Source organism: Nymphalis io, chromosome 4 (genome assembly GCF_905147045.1).
Source record: "Nymphalis io chromosome 4, ilAglIoxx1.1, whole genome shotgun sequence".
Taxonomy (NCBI): Eukaryota; Metazoa; Arthropoda; class Insecta; order Lepidoptera; family Nymphalidae; genus Nymphalis; species Nymphalis io.
This window is the reverse complement of record NC_065891.1, coordinates 7767791-7786270: the sequence shown is the minus strand read 5'-3', so window position 1 is coordinate 7786270 and position 18480 is coordinate 7767791. Positions and strand designations below refer to the sequence as shown.

General features: G+C 32.8%; 1 protein-coding gene across 2 annotated transcripts; it reads left to right on the top strand.

The window, feature by feature from the left end:
- Positions 1-11966: 11966 nt before the first annotated feature.
- LOC126768220 (heat shock protein beta-1) lies at positions 11967-17890 on the top strand. Of its 2 annotated transcripts, XM_050486192.1 has the most exons (4): positions 11967-12356; positions 14887-14961; positions 16612-16792; positions 17005-17890. In XM_050486192.1, the coding sequence occupies exons 1-4, from the start codon at positions 12169-12171 to the stop codon at positions 17197-17199; spliced, it is 639 nt and encodes a 212-aa protein (XP_050342149.1). In that variant the 5' UTR covers positions 11967-12168; the 3' UTR covers positions 17200-17890. The 2 variants fall into 2 exon arrangements, with proteins under 2 accessions (XP_050342149.1, XP_050342148.1); XM_050486191.1 differs by lacking the exon at positions 14887-14961 and having other exon boundaries at positions 12011-12356.
- The last annotated feature ends 590 nt before the right edge of the window (positions 17891-18480 follow it).

Below are 18480 nucleotides of genomic sequence, written 5' to 3'. Positions count from 1 at the left end.
GTAGTTCAGGAATTAGTTTTTCGTTCCAATTTTGTTTATTTAATTTATTAATGTAAGAAATATAGGTAAGTAGAGGTAAGTTATTACATAGGTTCCTATTTACATTCAATGTGTTTTAATACGATACTTATCAGACATACATAAGCTTTTTTTTATAGAATGTAGGTGTACGAGCAAATGAGCCACCTGATGGTAAGTGGTCACCATCGCCCATAGACATTGGCATTATAAGAAATGTTAACTATCGCTTACATCGCCAATGCGCGACCAACCTTGGGAACTAAGATGTTATATCCCTTGTGCCTGTATTTACACTGACTCACTCACCCTTCAAACCGATATAGATAGATATAATTTAATTTTAAAAGTGAAAGAATTTTGACTTCGTAAGTATTTAACTTCATATCAAGAGTTTATGTTTCATTATATATTCATAAATAGTAGTATTTTATTAAAATTTATAATCAATTAATGCTAAAGGAGAATTTCCAGAAATGTAAGGACTTTATGGACGTTCTTCTTTCATCTGTTTACGATAGTATAAGATTGCTTATGTAGAACTGCTCGCAAGTAAGGGTTATTAACAGTCAAAGATATATGAGCAAGAAAGAGTTAGTGCACCACACCGTTTGGACGCAATTTCTTCCGTCGTTATACAACTTTACTACATGCAATGTCTCAGCTTCTCCGATATCTATGATGAATCCAATCCCATTGTATAAATATAACAAATTTATAAAGGTATCGTTGATCGCTAAGCTGGGATAGGTAGCTAGTAAAAACGAAATTTACATAACAAACATAAGAATAAAAGTTAAATAATTATACCGTTAAAAATATACACAAGGTCATTGAACCAGATTCAATTAAATAAAACAGGAACCGTCACTTTATTTAACTCGGCAATCTTCTTTAAGTAATGTCGTTATAGGACTCGTTTAATATATTTTAGTATTATTGATTTTAAGAATTAAATTATAATAATTTATTCATCAAAGTTAAGTTTATTATTATTAATTCATTAAATTTGTTAAGAAGTAATTTGATTTATATATGTGATGTATGTCCCACTGTCTCCTTTTTTTAAGAAGGTTTGGAGTTTATTCCACCACTTTGTACACAAGATTGTAGCTTATAAACGTAAGTTGAAATCCGTGCAATCTCTGATCTCTGCCGACTATAGCCACCGGGGAATGCCTCTGGGCCTCTGCCACGCAACATACTCCGTAATGGTGCGGTACGCCGTGTCCATGCGGCGAAACCCTTTTTTTTGTCGCTGGAAAAACTCATTACGCGTTTCCCCTACGGGAACAGTGGAGGGGTATGTGGGACTCGCCAATGTTCGAGGCGCCGAGTGCGCCCCGAACAACGGATTACCCACTAAAAAACCAGCGGGATCGCTTGCGCATGCTACCACGACGCTCTGACGGGCGGCCTGCCTATGCAGGCCTCCATTCTCTAGGGGGATTCCAGGGTACTGAGAACCCCCCTAGTCCTGGCGACGCCTATTGTGGCGGAGGGAGAAGGTGCGCATAGCGCCTCATTCTTCTCCCCGGTCTTCTTCGGCGGAGCAGGTTTGCAGCGGCGTCCTCTTCCCGCTCCCGCTCCGCGGCCTCCTTCTTCGACATCACATTTTCACAGAAGGAGACCATTTCCGACCAGAACTCCTCGCTTTCGAGCATCGCGTTGATGATGCTCGGCAACTAGAGGTCTCCGCCGACAACTGCCGCCAGGGAATGCCTATGGGGCCCACGCGGCACACTCCGTCAGAGTGTGTTGCGCCGTGTCGATTGGTGCACCACACTCGTGGCAGGAAGGTGACATTTCCCGCCGTGCTATCTTGTGCAGGTACTTACCGAAGCAGCCGTGTCCGGTAAGTACCTGCGTCAACCTAAACGAGAGCGTGCCTCGTTTTCTTTTGACCCAGCGACTCAAGTGGGGACGTACCGCCTCCACTGTCGCCAGGCCCACTGTGAGGGACTCCAGATCCTCCTCCCATCGGGCTATCAGGGCTTGCTGGGCTAGAGCCCTGATCCGCCCGACATCCGCTGACCCTGGACGGTCGCATGCGGCGAAACCCTAATGGAAGATAATTTTTTTCACAAAGGCACAAAAGTCCACCTTTTATGTTGAATAAAGGCTTAATTGTTTTTTCTTCTCCATTTGCAGTATTATGAATGATTTAATTTTGTTATTGTTAGACATCGTGATACCTTGTTTTCTGTTTTTTTTTTTTTTTTTTGTTTTTCGCAATTTTTTTTATATTGTTTTATTTCTATTACATATGAAGCACTGAACCAATTTACTAATGGAGCAAAAATGACATCCTTATATAAAAATTAACCAGCCAGCCACGCGAATTTAGCGCCTTGACCGTCAAAGAGTTATTCAATTGATTACTATTACAACTAGCTATTCAAATTTATTTTTCAAATGTGTATAATATTTTCATTTTTTCCCGGAAAATTTAGCGTGCTGCCTTAGAGTTCGAGTGAGATTTTGGGTAACATTTTACGAATAACATTGGTTCGGGTCCCCTGTAGCTAGAGGGGCACGGTATCTTTGATACAGCTGAGTCGGTGGTAGCTACGCCCTTGAATGCAACAGAGTAACTCTTATTAATAGTTATTTTGGCGATTTTATGAATTTAAAGTTACATCGTGAGATAATAGCGTTATGTGCGTAATAATATAAGGTCACCTGGGACTGTGATATATAATGTATTTTTGAACAACAATGATATATTGTTAAATGGGTGAAATAACAAGCTTAGTAACGAACTGGTTTGCAATGAACTGGTTTTAAATTATTTTAACGACTTTTGATAAACAAATTACATTATACTGTTATGGTACGAAATGCAATAATAATTATCAAATAAGTAACTTTCACGAACAATGCATGCTAACTCACGTCACTACTTAGTAGTTAGTATATAGGTTCTTCTTAGTATATACTTATAAATAGGTACTGAATGATATTAGCATTTTTTGTAAGTTTTCGTATTTGTTCGTTTCGTTTTATTTTGCAGGTATTTAAGTAAGTAGATATAAATACCAACAATGGGTTTATTTTTGATAATGAGCCGATTTTATGGGTGATCCATGGGTAATCCATAGTCTGCTATCTAGTGACCAGATATAAGGCTGCAGATCCCGAGGTACTGGGTTCAAACACCATGAATTCCAATAAAGCTACAAACTTTTCTGGGCTTGCTCGAGATTTATATTCCATTCTATAAAAGTTATCACATCATTTTCAGCCTTAAGTAGGATCATGTCATAAAATTTCGAATTACATTGATGTTTAAATTTACATTCTGCATTGTGATATTGTTATAAGCCAATTACAAGAAGAACATGTACCCACCCTATTTCATTTACTTACTTTTTTAACTCTTACAACAAATATTTTTCCAACTTCAATTCAAAACAAAAGTTCAGCCAGCGCATAAAGTACAAAACTGCGACTTTGACGTTAGTTTGAGGTTTTTTCTAAGTACATAGTAGAATGAGCTATCGACTCAGACGTGTCTTATCGTTTTCTATAATCGCTTCCGCCAAGGCGTTAACGATTGTAGAAAGAGATTCGATACGAAACGAAAGTAACTTGGCTAGGCATGCAGGTCGGGCCAATAAAATAAAAAGTTATAAGGCTGACTGTTATTTATTTATTTCCCGGAATCTTGAAGTTGGAAGAAGTGTGTATACTTCTGTGCCTCGGAAAGCACGTAATTCCTGCGCCTAAACTCTGTCGGATCGCGTCGGATAACCGTAATAACGGATCATGAGAGTGAGGGAATAAAGATTTCATGTGTTTGCGCATACACTTGTGCACTACAATATGTCTTGCGCAGGTAATCTCTCTTAATTGACGATTAGATTGGCTGCCGAATCTGTCAGGAGGATAGCATCATGGATGACACCGATTACGAATATTTGGATCACAAATAATGATCAGAATTTGTGTCAAGTAGCAGATTGCGAGCAGGACAGACTGAGGTACTATAGGTAAGTATTGATAAAGCTATGAATAGTCGGCAAGGTGAAACTGTCATAATAACACTATAAATAAAATCAGACATAAAAACAAACACAAAGTCTATATTTAAGTACCTACACAGTGCACAAAGAGCGATAAAATATTTAATTATCATTGCCAATTATTATTTTGATATAATTACTAGGCCATGATTACATTTCATGTTCAAAAAATGTTTGATTGTGATACAACTTATTTATATTATGCATATTTTTTTTATTCTTATTACCTACTTGAAACAGTATTTTATTCTGAAAAAAAAACATAAGCGTATTTGTTAGGAATATGTAAATTATTTAAAAAATAGTAAATACAATTCTTTAAAAAATATTTAATTACGTCAATGAAGTCTATCTGTCTGATAGCACGCGTACAAAGTAACGCAACTGCGTTTCTTCGAAAAACATAAATTGAGACAGGTCGCTAAGATTCTTTTCTTCAGTAACTTTTTTTTACGAAATTATTCCAAAAAAATAAAAACAAAAAATTATAACAAAAGATTCCATATAACATATAATTTTTTCACAAAAATACATTTGTCATACAGAGATATAATATAGGGATATAGAGTTAAAAATAAAATATCACAAATATACATAAGGACTTACTTCAACTCCAAATATGATTTCTGCTAATTATATTATAAGTACCTATGGGAAACTTAGCGGATTCGAAATTAAGCTAACAGCAATGAGTTTTTGCGTGCTAAATTTGTGTTACAATTAGGTTTGGTTGATTCGCTCTTAAATGCAATACTTCCAGATTTATATTATGTGGTAAAGTAAAAAAAGCCGCCATATTTATTGCTTTTTGTAAACAGTTGACATCGAATCATTATTTTTAAAAAAGACTGATAGCTAACATAATCATGTAATGGTACAATAATGTAATGTTAATGTAATTCGGGGTAAATTAATACATATGTCGATCAGCAACGAGGTAATTACGCTTTAAGTATGAAATTTCTTTTTTTGTTAAGAGTTTTAAGCAAAGAAATATATATAACACTGAAATGTTAAATTGAATACATTTGTGCTTTTCCAGCATGACATATTTGTTTAATTGAAAAACCTAAATGACTAAAAACTTTTACTTGCGTTGACGTGCTTAGAATGACACTATGAAGGGGACAATTGAAAGATGCTGACACAATTGAGGACGCAGATCGTCAAAACCAAAATTTCACAAAAACTACTTTGCGATAAAATACTCCTACAACATTTGAGTATTATAATAATGTCCTCCAGACCGATTTCGATAACGGCGGCCAATCTCAAGAGAGATTAACCAACTACGCAGGAGATATTACAGTGCACAAGTGTGTGCGCAAACACAGGTGCACTCTCTATTCCCTAACTCTTATAATCCGATGGGACGGTAATTCGACACGAGCAGAAAGAGTTCAAGCGCAGGACCAACGATTTTATGTGCTTTCCGAGGCAAGGTAGTGTACACACTTTTTACTGGTGGTAGGGCTTTGTGCAAGCTCGTCTGGGTAGGTACCACCCACTCATCAGATATTCTACCGCAAAACAGCAGTACTTGGTATTGCTGTGTTCCGGTTTGAAGGGTGAGTTAGCCAGTGTAATTACAATCATAAGGGATATAACATCTTAGCTCCCAAGGTTGGTGGCGCATTGGCGATGTAAGCGATGGTTAACATTTCTTATGCCTTTGTCTAAGGGCGTTGGTGACCACTTACCATCAGGTGGCCCATACGCTCGTCCACCGACTTATACTATAAAAAATAAAAAAAACTTCCAACTTCCAAGCTCCGGGCTACTACAGAGAATTTTCTGCCAGAAAAACCCAATAACTTTTTATTGGCCCAATCTAGGAATTGAACCCAGGACCTCTGGATCTGCAGTCTTACATCAAGCCACTAAACCAACGAGGCAGTCCATTATAATACTATTACTAACATAATGAATGAGTATTATAATACAAATAGTATACCTAATGTATATATATGTCGCGGATTCAAATGGATTGCCATTTTAATGGCCGCCATTGTCGTCCAATATGTTGATTTTATGAATCAGTCAGTTCGCACGTCCGGCGCTGGCGCTGTCTTGAGAGCAAGAGAACAAGGGCTCGCTCGACAAAATGATCACACGCGCTACTGACATACTCCTTTATATTTAATATTTCCATCAGTCGGCTACATAATAAAATAGGCACCCGTCTTATAATTTTCACACTTGACGTTTGACAACCGACCAACTTGCATGACATACATCACGTTGTGTGGTGTTGCTATTCTAATAAGTGATGTCGTATATCCTAAAATTTATTAGCTCTGACATATATATATATATATATATATCCGTATATATTTATATTAGCCGAGATGGCCCAGTGGTAAGAACGCGTGAATCTTAACCGATGATCGTTTGTTAAATCCGGGCAAGCCCGGGTTAAATATATTTAAAATAAGGCAAAATCAAATACTTTGTAAAGATGATATTGAGGTGAGTAGAAAAGAGGTTGTGAGTGGAGTGGAGAGTTTCGGTGAGTTGGAGAGAGGAGAAAAGTGATGGTTTAACGTTTTTAAAGATTATATTTGAAATGTAATCTCATTATCTATTTTGATCATATAGTATATATGAGCAAGAATAATGTTAATGCAGAACTGACTAAAGTCAATTGATTAGTTCATTCGTGGACAGACTGAAAAACAATTCTTACAGTTTACAATACGAATAGCATTGCACCCAGCCATCTTTTCAAATATGCTAACTGCTCGCCCCACGGCTTTTTTTCGAACATCTATTAATATCTCCGTTTCAACTGGTTAAAATAAAGTTTAGTTTTAACATGAATCCGGAGAAAAAAAAAATTCACTGCTCTTTTCTGGTTGTAGTAGTGTGTGTACAATGTTTGCATATAAAAGATGCCATAAGCGGTGTAGACGTGAGACCGTATCAGATTTCAACGAAATATGAGGACTGTGTATAATGCGGAAGGCTCGGGGTACATCGTTCTGCTCTGCTTGTTAACAGAATGACAAATCATCGTCGAACTTCGTCACCTTGATCTTAGATTATCTATGCTTTATTATCTTGGTCATAAAGTTTTAAAAGTAATTAGGAATGGTCATTTTAAAAGCGGCAATAGGTTTCTATAGGTAAGTACAATTTAACACTACTTTTTCTTCTTAACGCTAAATAAGTATATTTAAGTACCTATAGCATTTATACCACAATATTTTTTAAAGTAGGTTAACATTTTGTTTTCCTACCAATCGTGTATTATGCGACTTAATTTGTTAATTAAGTTTTGAGAAATTTTCTTGGTCCGTTTGTGCAGTAAGTGGCTAGGTAGGTCCGTTTTACGGTATACTTCATACATAGTATAAGAAAAATTAACAGTAATAATAACTTTTAAACAACTTTATCGATAGGGATTGACCTAAGACGAACTAAATGTCAACCAAGCATGGGCGGACAGCAGGTATCCGGCAGATATCCTAATAAAGATTATTATTGATAGATTCCGCGTCTATCGTTCACGATTATAAGCTGTTCCTAATTTGTCAAGTCATTCACCTGATCAATCTCTTATTAAAATTTTATCCACGTAGGTACTTATCACGAACTCTTTGTTAGGAAACCAGTTCGTATATTCTTATATTTCATTTTTACCTACAATGGTTTTTTAATACTTTGATAACAAAAAAAATTTAATTAATTCCTAATAAACATCGAATGACTACATATCCAGGCAAAAAACATTATTTGAAAAAAAAATACTGCAAATTAGGCAACTACGTAAAATTACCAATCGATAAAGCTTTTTTTCATATTAATGGTTTATTTCCTGATAAGTTTTATTTGTTTGTTATTTCGTATTTATACAAAAAACAAACTAATAATCTGATAGGTAAGAAAGTTTAAAATTATTTAAGTTTAGTTTTAGGTAGACTATGTTTATGTACTGCGTGATTTTAAAATTTGACTGACTGACAAATGTGGCAACAAAATTGGAGAGATGCTTGAGAGTTCATCGGTCCGAGCGCGTACGAATGTTAGCAAAACTACAAAATAGCTACGTTTTAACATTTTTTATATAAATTTTGTACTCTTGGAGATTTAAAAAAAAATGGGTGAATTGTAATTTGCATAATTAAGATTTTCAGTAAGTTGCAACTTGCAGAACTGAGGACTAAGCTATTATACAAAAAGCAAATTTAGAAAACGTCTTAAGTCGGGATGGATAGTTACAATAAAAATAGTAATAGTAACAGTAACAGCCTGTTAATGTCCCACTGCTGGGCTAAGGCCTCCCTTTTGAGGAGAAGGTTTGGAATAAAAATAGTAAATTATTGTAAATTTTAGGAATAAATAATATTAGAGATGCATATGCTATTTGATAATGGTGTGAACGACCTTCGTTTAACTGTTTTCTACATATTTACACTGCGCTGTTTGCTGTATCAGCATTGTTATCAGCAGCGTGCATAAGTATTCCGCTTAAGGTATGTTTGAGAAGCGAATTCAAATAAACTTCATATAGCTACTTAATTACATAGGAAACTAAGCTAAACTAAGTGTTTGCATCGATTGCTAGACTTTTCTTCATATTAATTGATGAAAAAAAGAATATATATACACTTTTATATTTTATGTATACTTTTTTGTAATAATCCTCTGGATACCCTACATAATAAAATCGGTAGTCATTGCTTTAATTACAGAATTTATTCTGTAGTCATTTGAGTTTTAACAAAAGCGCTAATTTTATTTTTGTTATACTCGTATAATATGACGCAATTTATGACGAATCGAAGATTATAATGTCTGCTAACTGTATTATTTTCGTTCTGTTTTTTATTTGTAATCGAAATAACCGGAAACTACGCTCAATAGCAAAACTAGATTTTTTTTGCAACCGTTACAATATAAAAAATACGTCAAATTTATCATACCTATAATAAAGGCGCCTTAAAGTAACACTATTTAAAAAAAAAGGACAATATATGTTACTGCATGTTTATTTTTAGTTTATATTTCTAAATTGTTTTATTTAGATTTATATTACAAGACAAAGCTAGAAATACTAAAAGTATTAATTATTGTGTCTGAGAGATTTATATTACGAATATTTTGTATCTGTATCTCTATGCAAATGTATTCTTGGATTTCTCTTCGTAAATGGAACCTAAATTAAAATTCCGCGCACAACTATCGCTAAAATATGTACTTTACTCGGCACGATTGTTACTTTGTTAACGAGACCTTTGCCGTGTATAGGTAAAATTGCACTGTGATATTATGTATGTAAATTATATCAATGCACTGACTACATTAATTGTGAAGTTATAAAATGAATTATTCAAGGTCAGTTCAAGATTTATTATGTAGGCTAGTGTGTGCAGGTTTCTAAGTTGTTATTTTAGTACTTCATATAATCAAATGTGTTTGCTATTTAAAAATATGTAAGCATAATAGTTATCGAATATCATATTTTTTTCTTCAATTATCTACATATGGCTTTAGAAAAATCTTTAAATCAAGGAAGCTAAAATTATGTTACATGTCAACTCTAAATTGAATAAACAAAACATGAAAACCTTGTAATAATTTAAAATGTTATCAACTTAAATTCTCTAAAATGATAATACTTATTATGTTTAGCGGAAATCCATTTATTGTATTTAAATCAACAAGTTAGAGGAGTGAGTCATATAGGCGTTGTTTCCTGCAATGTGTGCAGCTTTGTAAAATCTAAAAATAGTTACTTATGGTCTTATGTTTCCTGCTTGATGAAAGCTTTGATGAATTTGCTGAATGACGTACATATGACTTAAGACGAGTCACGAGGGTAACAGATTATGGATCTAAAATATCTACGTACTGTCTGAAAGACACAGTTCTAATATATTTAAATAATAAATAAGTTTTACTTATAACCTAGCTTATACCCATTTTTAAATGACATCAATAAGAAAATTATGAGTTGTTCGAAAAATTATCACGTTTTTTTTATAAAAATGAGACGATTTTCTTATAGTGAATAAATATTTGATTGAATTTTATATCGTCCATTCTAGTCCAATATCTTCTGCTCTTTTTCTGGCAGTAGCATGATTCCACGCTCATATAATTTCTGTTCTTTGCTGGCAAAAAACTGATTAAACGGTCGAATTCGGTACATTTAATTTCAGAGCCATCTCCATACACATCGGATATATATTTTTATGTAAGACTTGAACAGTATTTTTACCTTTTTGATTAAGTAGTAGTAAATATTTCCGAAAATGTTGCTTTTTTATTTTCCATGTTTGAAACCAAAAACTTATGGGTAGAATGAATCGTAGTTTTTCCGAATCCTTGCTATATCAGGTCAAAAATGTGTATTTACCAAACCAAATGAGCTTCGAACCTTCTCTAGGAGAGGACGCGTTAGTTCAGCAACATTTACTGACTGTCTAAGTACGAAGTGTTTGTTGTAACTTCTTATCTCAAACAACCTGTTTTGTTTATTTTTTCTTCTTAATCATCTGAAAAGGTTATCATATCGATATTGAAGCGTCACTGTTTAAGAAAGGTTAAAAGCAAAAAGGCATATAGTTAGTTATGTAGTTATAGATTTTTTTAAATAGAATATACTTACGAACTATTTTTTAAGAATACTAGCAAGGCCCGTTTTATTGAAAGTTACTAATATACTTATTTACCCCTCTAATTAAGTAAACAGCTTATTTTTGAAATGGGGACGACAATAGCCCAAGGGGTCAGGATTAAATCTGCAATTTTAAAATCGCTCGGCAGCCCGTAAACAATTGGGCTATTAACGCTTCGCTTCGTGATACCTACATATTACTTATATTTTTTGTTGTAAACCCTCTCGTTGATGTAATTTATATTTAATAATAATGAAACGACACCAAAAGATATACAAAACTAAAAAAAAAACTTTATTTCTGAAATCAAAAAATTTATGGTTCTTAAAAATACACACACTAGTCACTGTTAAAAAATCGACCAATAAATAGGTGAGATGTTATTATTGATAAAATTTATTTAACTATGATTACATGGTTGAGTATAAGTAGGCAATGAAATTAAATTTTACTGAAATAAATTCATGATATACTAATAAATTGAGACGAGTGATAAAATTCTATGCAATTGTACCTAACATTAGGTTGTAATGGCTTCAGTGAAATTATATTAGACTTTACGCAGCAACATGTACATAATATGTTGTATATTTTGAATGAATGAATGAATGAATAATAACATTTTTTTTAAATAATTTGTAATGGCTTTTCTCACTATTTCTTCAAATGACAGAAACCTTTACTTATCTCTCATAGAGGAGTGAATCAACATATTTTTCAATGTGCTAAATGAGAACACGTAGGTAGATCTGTAGAAGGTCACATCACATTGTTCACGAGTTAGGTAACTTCCATGTCTACCTAAACGTTGCCAGTAAAACAGCGTTAATGACGTAATATACGTCATCATCAAACAGCAGGTTGACCGCGATGTTTCCTTTTTGTTGCTATAACCTTGTCAAATATTGTTGATGTCATCTTGAGCTCTTTTTATTTTATCAAACGACCTCAATTTTATAACACTACTGACATTAAATATTTACATTCTTTTAGCTTGACCAGGTTTTAAATATAAAGTATTAAATAAAAGCCATAATGGATTAACATGATTTTCTGCAATATATTCAATCATTGTCAATGCGTTGTCCGTTAAAAATATCGTAATGAATAACACGTATGCCTCAAATAATACGATGATTACCATAAACAGCTAAGACAAATCCAGATACAATGATTCATCATTAAAATAACAAAGTGGTAACCCGCACCTCCATCATGCGGCAGGCATCTCATGCTTAAAGATTGTCGGTTGTGAGTAGATGTAGAATGAGCGAGAAACACAGTGTGGGCCGAATGACGCCGAGCGAGTCTGCAGCGACGTTCGAACGTGAGGCTATTTAAAACTCTGCGCAAGCCCCCTGGCGCCGAGTCGACGACTAATGATCAGTCCTGCCTTGTCTACTAACGAGTGCGTAGCGACACCGTGAACTGTGTTTACACAAAACGTTTCCCCGCCAGTGTTTGTTTAGTTTCGACAGTTTCCACATCATATACACGTGAAAATGGCTGACAGTGGTCTTAAGAGAAATATTCCCATTAAACTTGGAGATTTTTCTGTAATTGATACCGAGTTTTCAAGCATAAGGGAACGATTTGATGCCGAAATGAGAAAGATGGAAGAAGAAATGAGCAAATTTCGATCGGAGCTCATGAACAGAGAAAGCAACAACTTCTTTAAGAGTTCAACGAGGTATTTATTAATTTTTTTGTAAACTGAAACGAATGTGCTACATTTTATTAATCGATTAAAAAAATGTTTGATTTATTTCTATAGCCGACAGTCTGACACATTACGCAACCTTGTAAGATTATTGTATTTTTTTGTGGTACATACATATTTGTACAATTTACATTATTATTCTGAATGTTTCTTAAACGTTACCGGCCCTGTATTCCTAAAAGGAAATGTTGAATTAATGAGATTGGGGATTTCACAAGAGCTGCCCACCTCGATCGACCTCGATGACGGTTCCACGAAAGTAGTTATATTCAAAAGGCATTATTCGGGATCATTCCGCGGAACGGCATCAACTGCAGACATCTTAGTCGGCTCCATTTAAAGCATGCAGCGATACGTAAGCCCGACGCGGGATGATGTCATAAATAGAAATAGCGCCGGCCGGCAGCTCTGAACGATTTGTACATAAAATTGGAAATTTAAAAAGTATTTAATTTTATTTCAATCGAAAAAATATAAACTTAATAATATTTACTTAACAAAACAATATAGTTAAACTTAAGACGTTATGTTTTTATTTCTAAGAAGTAAATAAACTTAGACTTAGGTATTTTAAATTATATGTACCTCCATACATATATATTAAAAGTGCATAAAGCTGATAGCATACTAACACAAAAACCGGTTTATGGTTATTTTATCGACGTGAATTCTTGAATATACTATATAGGTAGCACGGGAGCCTGGTTGAACGTTAATTTGATCAAACTGAAATACTGTTTACTGCATGAAACCATACATGACCCAGTTGAATCGAATTTGGTTCATCACAAGCTACGTGACGCAATACACAATCGTCACGAAGAAATGCACATACTTGGCAGATCATATTGGTTACAGTTGGTAAGGACGAGGTTAGGACGTCCTCTATGTATCGATTTTCTTCGGCTTTGAAACTTTGTTAGCGTATTGATTCACGAGCTAACATTAATGAAGTTTCTTATTCAATTTACAAAACAAAAATTTTATTTTAATTCTTACACAATGCAAACAATGTATAAACTAGTCCGCCCATACTGACAACTAATACAGTGTGGGTAGATCACATTCTTATTAAAACAGAATCAATACTCTTTCATAAGACTACGAGGCCACAGAAGTATTTAGATATGCAAATATTAACAAATATTTGTTATATTTGTTTAGAGCGATATTGTTACTATGAAGTAAATGCTATTGGCAGTCATACTATTATTCGTTTACAAAGAATTGTCAATTTTATATTACTTTTTTTAGGCCATTTATATTATATACCTTTCTCTCATTTTGATATTCATAACAAAGTACGTCTTAATGAAAGATTAGGCCGTCTTACAAAAAAATATACATTGTGGTAGTTTCATCCTGAAGCAAATATTATTTAATTTGATACTGAATAAGAGACTTTGTTTAAAACAAAGTACTAAGTATATATAAAATTCGCCAAGTATTTTATATTTTTTTTATATGTATTGCATTACCATTGAGAGTGAGCAAGTAGAGTTACAAGCAAAAGAGACAAACATCTTTGATATTATCATGGTTGGCAACACATTGACAATGCAGGGAGTGGGTTATCCTTCTTCCAATACTAATGACCAGCGGTGACTTACAATCAGATCTGGGGGTACAGTAGTGCCACTTCCAAGTCGAGATAAAGCATTTATTCTTTTAAAATAGAATTGAAAAAAGAAAGGTTTATAACTACTTATATGGATAATTAAGTTTAATTAATTTTATTATACGTATGATTTTTCTTTAGTTGATCAACCATTAAATCGGAAGCAATATCTGAAAAAAAGAAGTCTGAACTGACTTTCGATCAAAATAGAAAAACAAATTTGATTCGTATATGATATAACAACTTGTTATCTTTCTGCTTTTGTTGTTACAATTACAAATTTTTAAATATCAGTTCGGATTATTATACTTATTTATTCTTAGCATCAAATTTTGATCAACTAAAACTGAAGGGTGTGAAACCGCTTTATTTTATCGGCATTACTTGTAAACGTTGCATCCGGTGTTTAATTAATCAATGCTGCGTCTTCTTCTTTCGAATGTAAAATCAATATTGACAGAAAGAGATAAAACAATTTTTAAAATACGCTTGTATTTTGTTTCGTATAAAACAGAGTAACTTTAAACATGTACTTTTGTTATGTACAATCAAGGCCAATCTCATAAACAATTAAAAAATTATATATTAGTCACAAAAGTGTAACATGTCATATTATATATTAGTTTTATTAAGAATTTATGATATGTAAACATATATCTACAAGCTTGTCAAATTAGTTATTATATACCTATAATATTATTTATTTTATTTAGCTTTGATATTAATATATAAAATTAAATAGCATATGTTATAACTGCTTTTTATTAAGCTTTTTAAAACACAAGGGAGGATGTTTCAATGAAATATAAAACATGAAAAGTAATGACCAGAAATCAACTTTACACCAGCTTAAAAGTAATCGAGTCTTCAAAAACTAACAAGATATATTATTGCCTTTTGCATGTCTTACAATTTCGAATCTGTTTCCTCTGGAGGAGTAACCAAGTCAAAAAAGAGGTAAAATATTTATAATATGTACCTATATTTTATAGTATAATATATATATGTATACACGTTGTTAATAATTCGATGCACATGTATCTATACTAACGTGATAAGCAAACATATGTTATTTTAAAACACTCGCTTTGATATATAATTATGTTTGAAAATTATACATAAATTAATTTATACACGCTGTTATTTCTGTTTATATTATATGATATATGATTATAGCATAATAATCTGTAATTTATTTATGCCAAAATTTTGTTATGGTTTATTATTAACAAAACAGGATCAGGGATAGGAATAAATATTACTTTGTGATTCCGTTTTGTATGATTACCAATCATTTATGTTTGTATGAATTATGTTATTTTTAATGGACAACAATTTAGTGATATATTGAATAACATTCGTGAGATCATTTGTTGACTATAACCTTGTATCTGCATTCGCGAGCGTGACATCAGCCTTGTGAAGTGTGATCATAATCAATTATAACAGTCGCGGAAAAATTACACTTGAATGCATTATACACTAGTGAACTTACTACAACTTAGAACTTAATTAATTAAAATTGAGTATCATTAAAAAATCTGTTCTAAGAAAAACTAAACGTTGTTATATACAAGAAATATTTGTATGTAATATATTTTTTAAATTTAAAGTAAATGATTTTAAATGGTTATACTTATAACTATTCAAAATAACTAAATCCAAAAATAAATAAATAATAGTTCGATTTGTAGGATATATATCTTGAAGAGGAGTATGGAAGCGACAAAAGTACGCCAGCGACATTTTATTATTATTATTTTGTTATGAAAAATTCCGACTCTTTCTATACTAGTGATAGCTAATTTAAAAAACCTTAAGTTCTTTGAAACATATACATGTTACGAGTTCTCTTAAATCGTGATTGTTTGCAAGCAATTTTCATGTCGGCAAAACATTTACAGCGTGTTTTTTGTTTCTCGTTAATCGTGAACGCTATCGCTGCCATTCCCCATGAAAGTTAATAACGATACGTATAAGAATCGTTATAGCCGCAACACTATACAATTATTATTCGTAAATGTGGTTATAGAATAATGATTCGAAATGGTTATACTAAGCTGCAAATATTTTATGCAAATTCTGTCACGATTTCGAGCGGCCGAAGGCAAATATCCTGTAAATAACATGTCTAACGGTCAACGGCCTGTATTTCTTTTATCACAAAATACATGTAACTAATACCGAGAAAATTTTATTAACGCACTTATTTAGTTTATTAATAAAATTATCACGCTATAAACTAAAATACCATTAAATTAAGGAAAATGAATATTATCAAAATTCGTAGAACCTTATTATTATTTTATATTTTTCTGCTATTTCTACCTAATTAATTAAAAGTAATTGTTTGAAACATAAATAAAAATATGGAATTTGTTAAAAAGTTCGGAAACTACAATAAAGTTATGAATTTACTACAACTCATAATTCATATTATTATATTTCTTTAAATTCCATTGAATTCTGTCACAGAACTAGAATACATAAAACTATATAACATTTTGTTTGAAATTCTACGAACAAAAGACGTCTTATTATTAAATAGGTATAAAAAAATAAATAAAATAAACGGACGAGTATTAACTGCTGTATATCTCTTCACAGTACTACCACATCATCACAGCACAGTGACAGCCGACAGCTGGCTGAGCCTAGTCATTGGGACAGTCTTAACTCTCCCCTTATTCAGGACGAAGGCGATGGCAAATCACTCAAGCTCAGATTTGATGTGAGTCAGTACACCCCTGAAGAGATCGTCGTGAAGACAGTTGATAACAAATTATTGGTGAGTGATTTCAAACTTTATACCAAAAGATCGTAAACAAGTCAGAGAACATGGAATTCGATATTTTTATTAAGGATATAATACTTTTGATCTAAGAAATATTAGGGACAAAATGTATATAACTTATCAATGCAACGATATTCAAGATTTACAAAAAAATTATAATTTCGGTGATGTTCGTAGGTACTAATTTCGATTTTGTGTTTTTCCAGGTTCACGCCAAACACGAGGAGAAATCTGAGACAAAGTCCGTGTATAGAGAATATAACAGAGAATTCCTTCTGCCTAAGGGCACAAACCCGGAGGCAATTAAGTCGTCGTTGTCCCGGGATGGAGTTCTGACTGTGGAGGCACCATTGCCACAGCTCGCTATCACCGACAGGAACATCCCCATTCAGAAGCACTGAGGCAAACGTAGCGGTCTTCGACAGCAGCTATTCCATACTACTGTTAATAATAATTTATTATAATTTACAAATTTACTATTAAGGAATATTGGAGATATTCAGATATTTATTTTGAATCTAATTATAATGAATCTCAGCGTTTATTAACACGTATGTTGTTATCGGTTTGAATTATTTAAAATTATTCCAATTTTTATTCCGCTGGTCAATGCGGGAAACAATCTCGAGTCGCACTGTACGCGTCAAATGTTTGCTTAGAGACAATGCTTTCACTGTGATCGTTAGAAATTTGTGAATATAATCATGAATTTGTGAAGGCACTTTTTTAATCAAGCGGCATGCTGATAGATCGCACTGTTTTTAATGATTATACACGTAATATATCTGAATTTCTGATAATTCAACGGCCTACGACTGCTTGGAATGGAGCTTATAAACGTGTTCAGTGATAATAGTGCAATTAGTACCTTCTGAACTTTCGAAGATATTCAAATATTTAGACAAAGTCTACGACATTTTAATGTTTAACATCTATTGATGAAAAGTCCATTCATCCTAACATAAATTTATAGGCAATAATAATAGCATTATATTCAGCACACATGTTAACAGCTTTTAACTGATAAACATTTATATTTTAGTACAAACAGTTGTTACGAAAGTTGTAGATGTCAATAAAATGCAAAAACTATTTTAGTTTGTTTTTTTTATGACATACATTAAATAAGTTTTATTCTAATTTTAATAAAATATGGTAGGTCTTTGTGCAAGCTCGTCTGTAAAGATACCATCTACACATTAGTTATTCTACCGCTAAACATCAAATGGATTTATGTGTTTCGGTTTAAAGGTTGAGTAAAACGTTATATAATTACAAGCACAAAGTATCTATATATCTCCTTGAATACCTTGTTGACGAAAGGAATAGTTTACACATAATAATATCCTATTGAAAAAAATAAACATGCCCTTTATAACATATGTATTTATTTCTAAAGCATTTCAAGAATTTCGTATAATATCAAATCCCCACGTAGTTTCCGAGTACTGTGATGTAAGAGTGTTTAGCGAAATGTTTATTGTTCATTGTATTGTTATACAATGAACTCAAATAAAACTAAGGCTATTACACAATTTTATACTCCATTGGTGAAGTTACACATCGTTTAGTGGAAGAACTATATTGTTTTTGTTGTAGATTGCGTTCAGAAATTTTGTTGTTCTTTATTAATTTTATAAGAATTCGACGTCTAGATAATATATCGGTAATGCGGTAAATTA

Coding starts and splice junctions, on each gene's coding strand:
- LOC126768220 (XM_050486192.1), top strand. CDS start 12,169: ATGGCTGACAGTGGTCTTAAGAGAAATATTCCCATTAAACTTGGAGAT. Junction 12,357..14,886: donor TTCTTTAAGAGTTCAACGAG/GTATTTATTAAT, acceptor AAAACTAACAAG/ATATATTATTGCCTTTTGCA. Junction 14,962..16,611: donor GTAACCAAGTCAAAAAAGAG/GTAAAATATTTA, acceptor ATCTCTTCACAG/TACTACCACATCATCACAGC.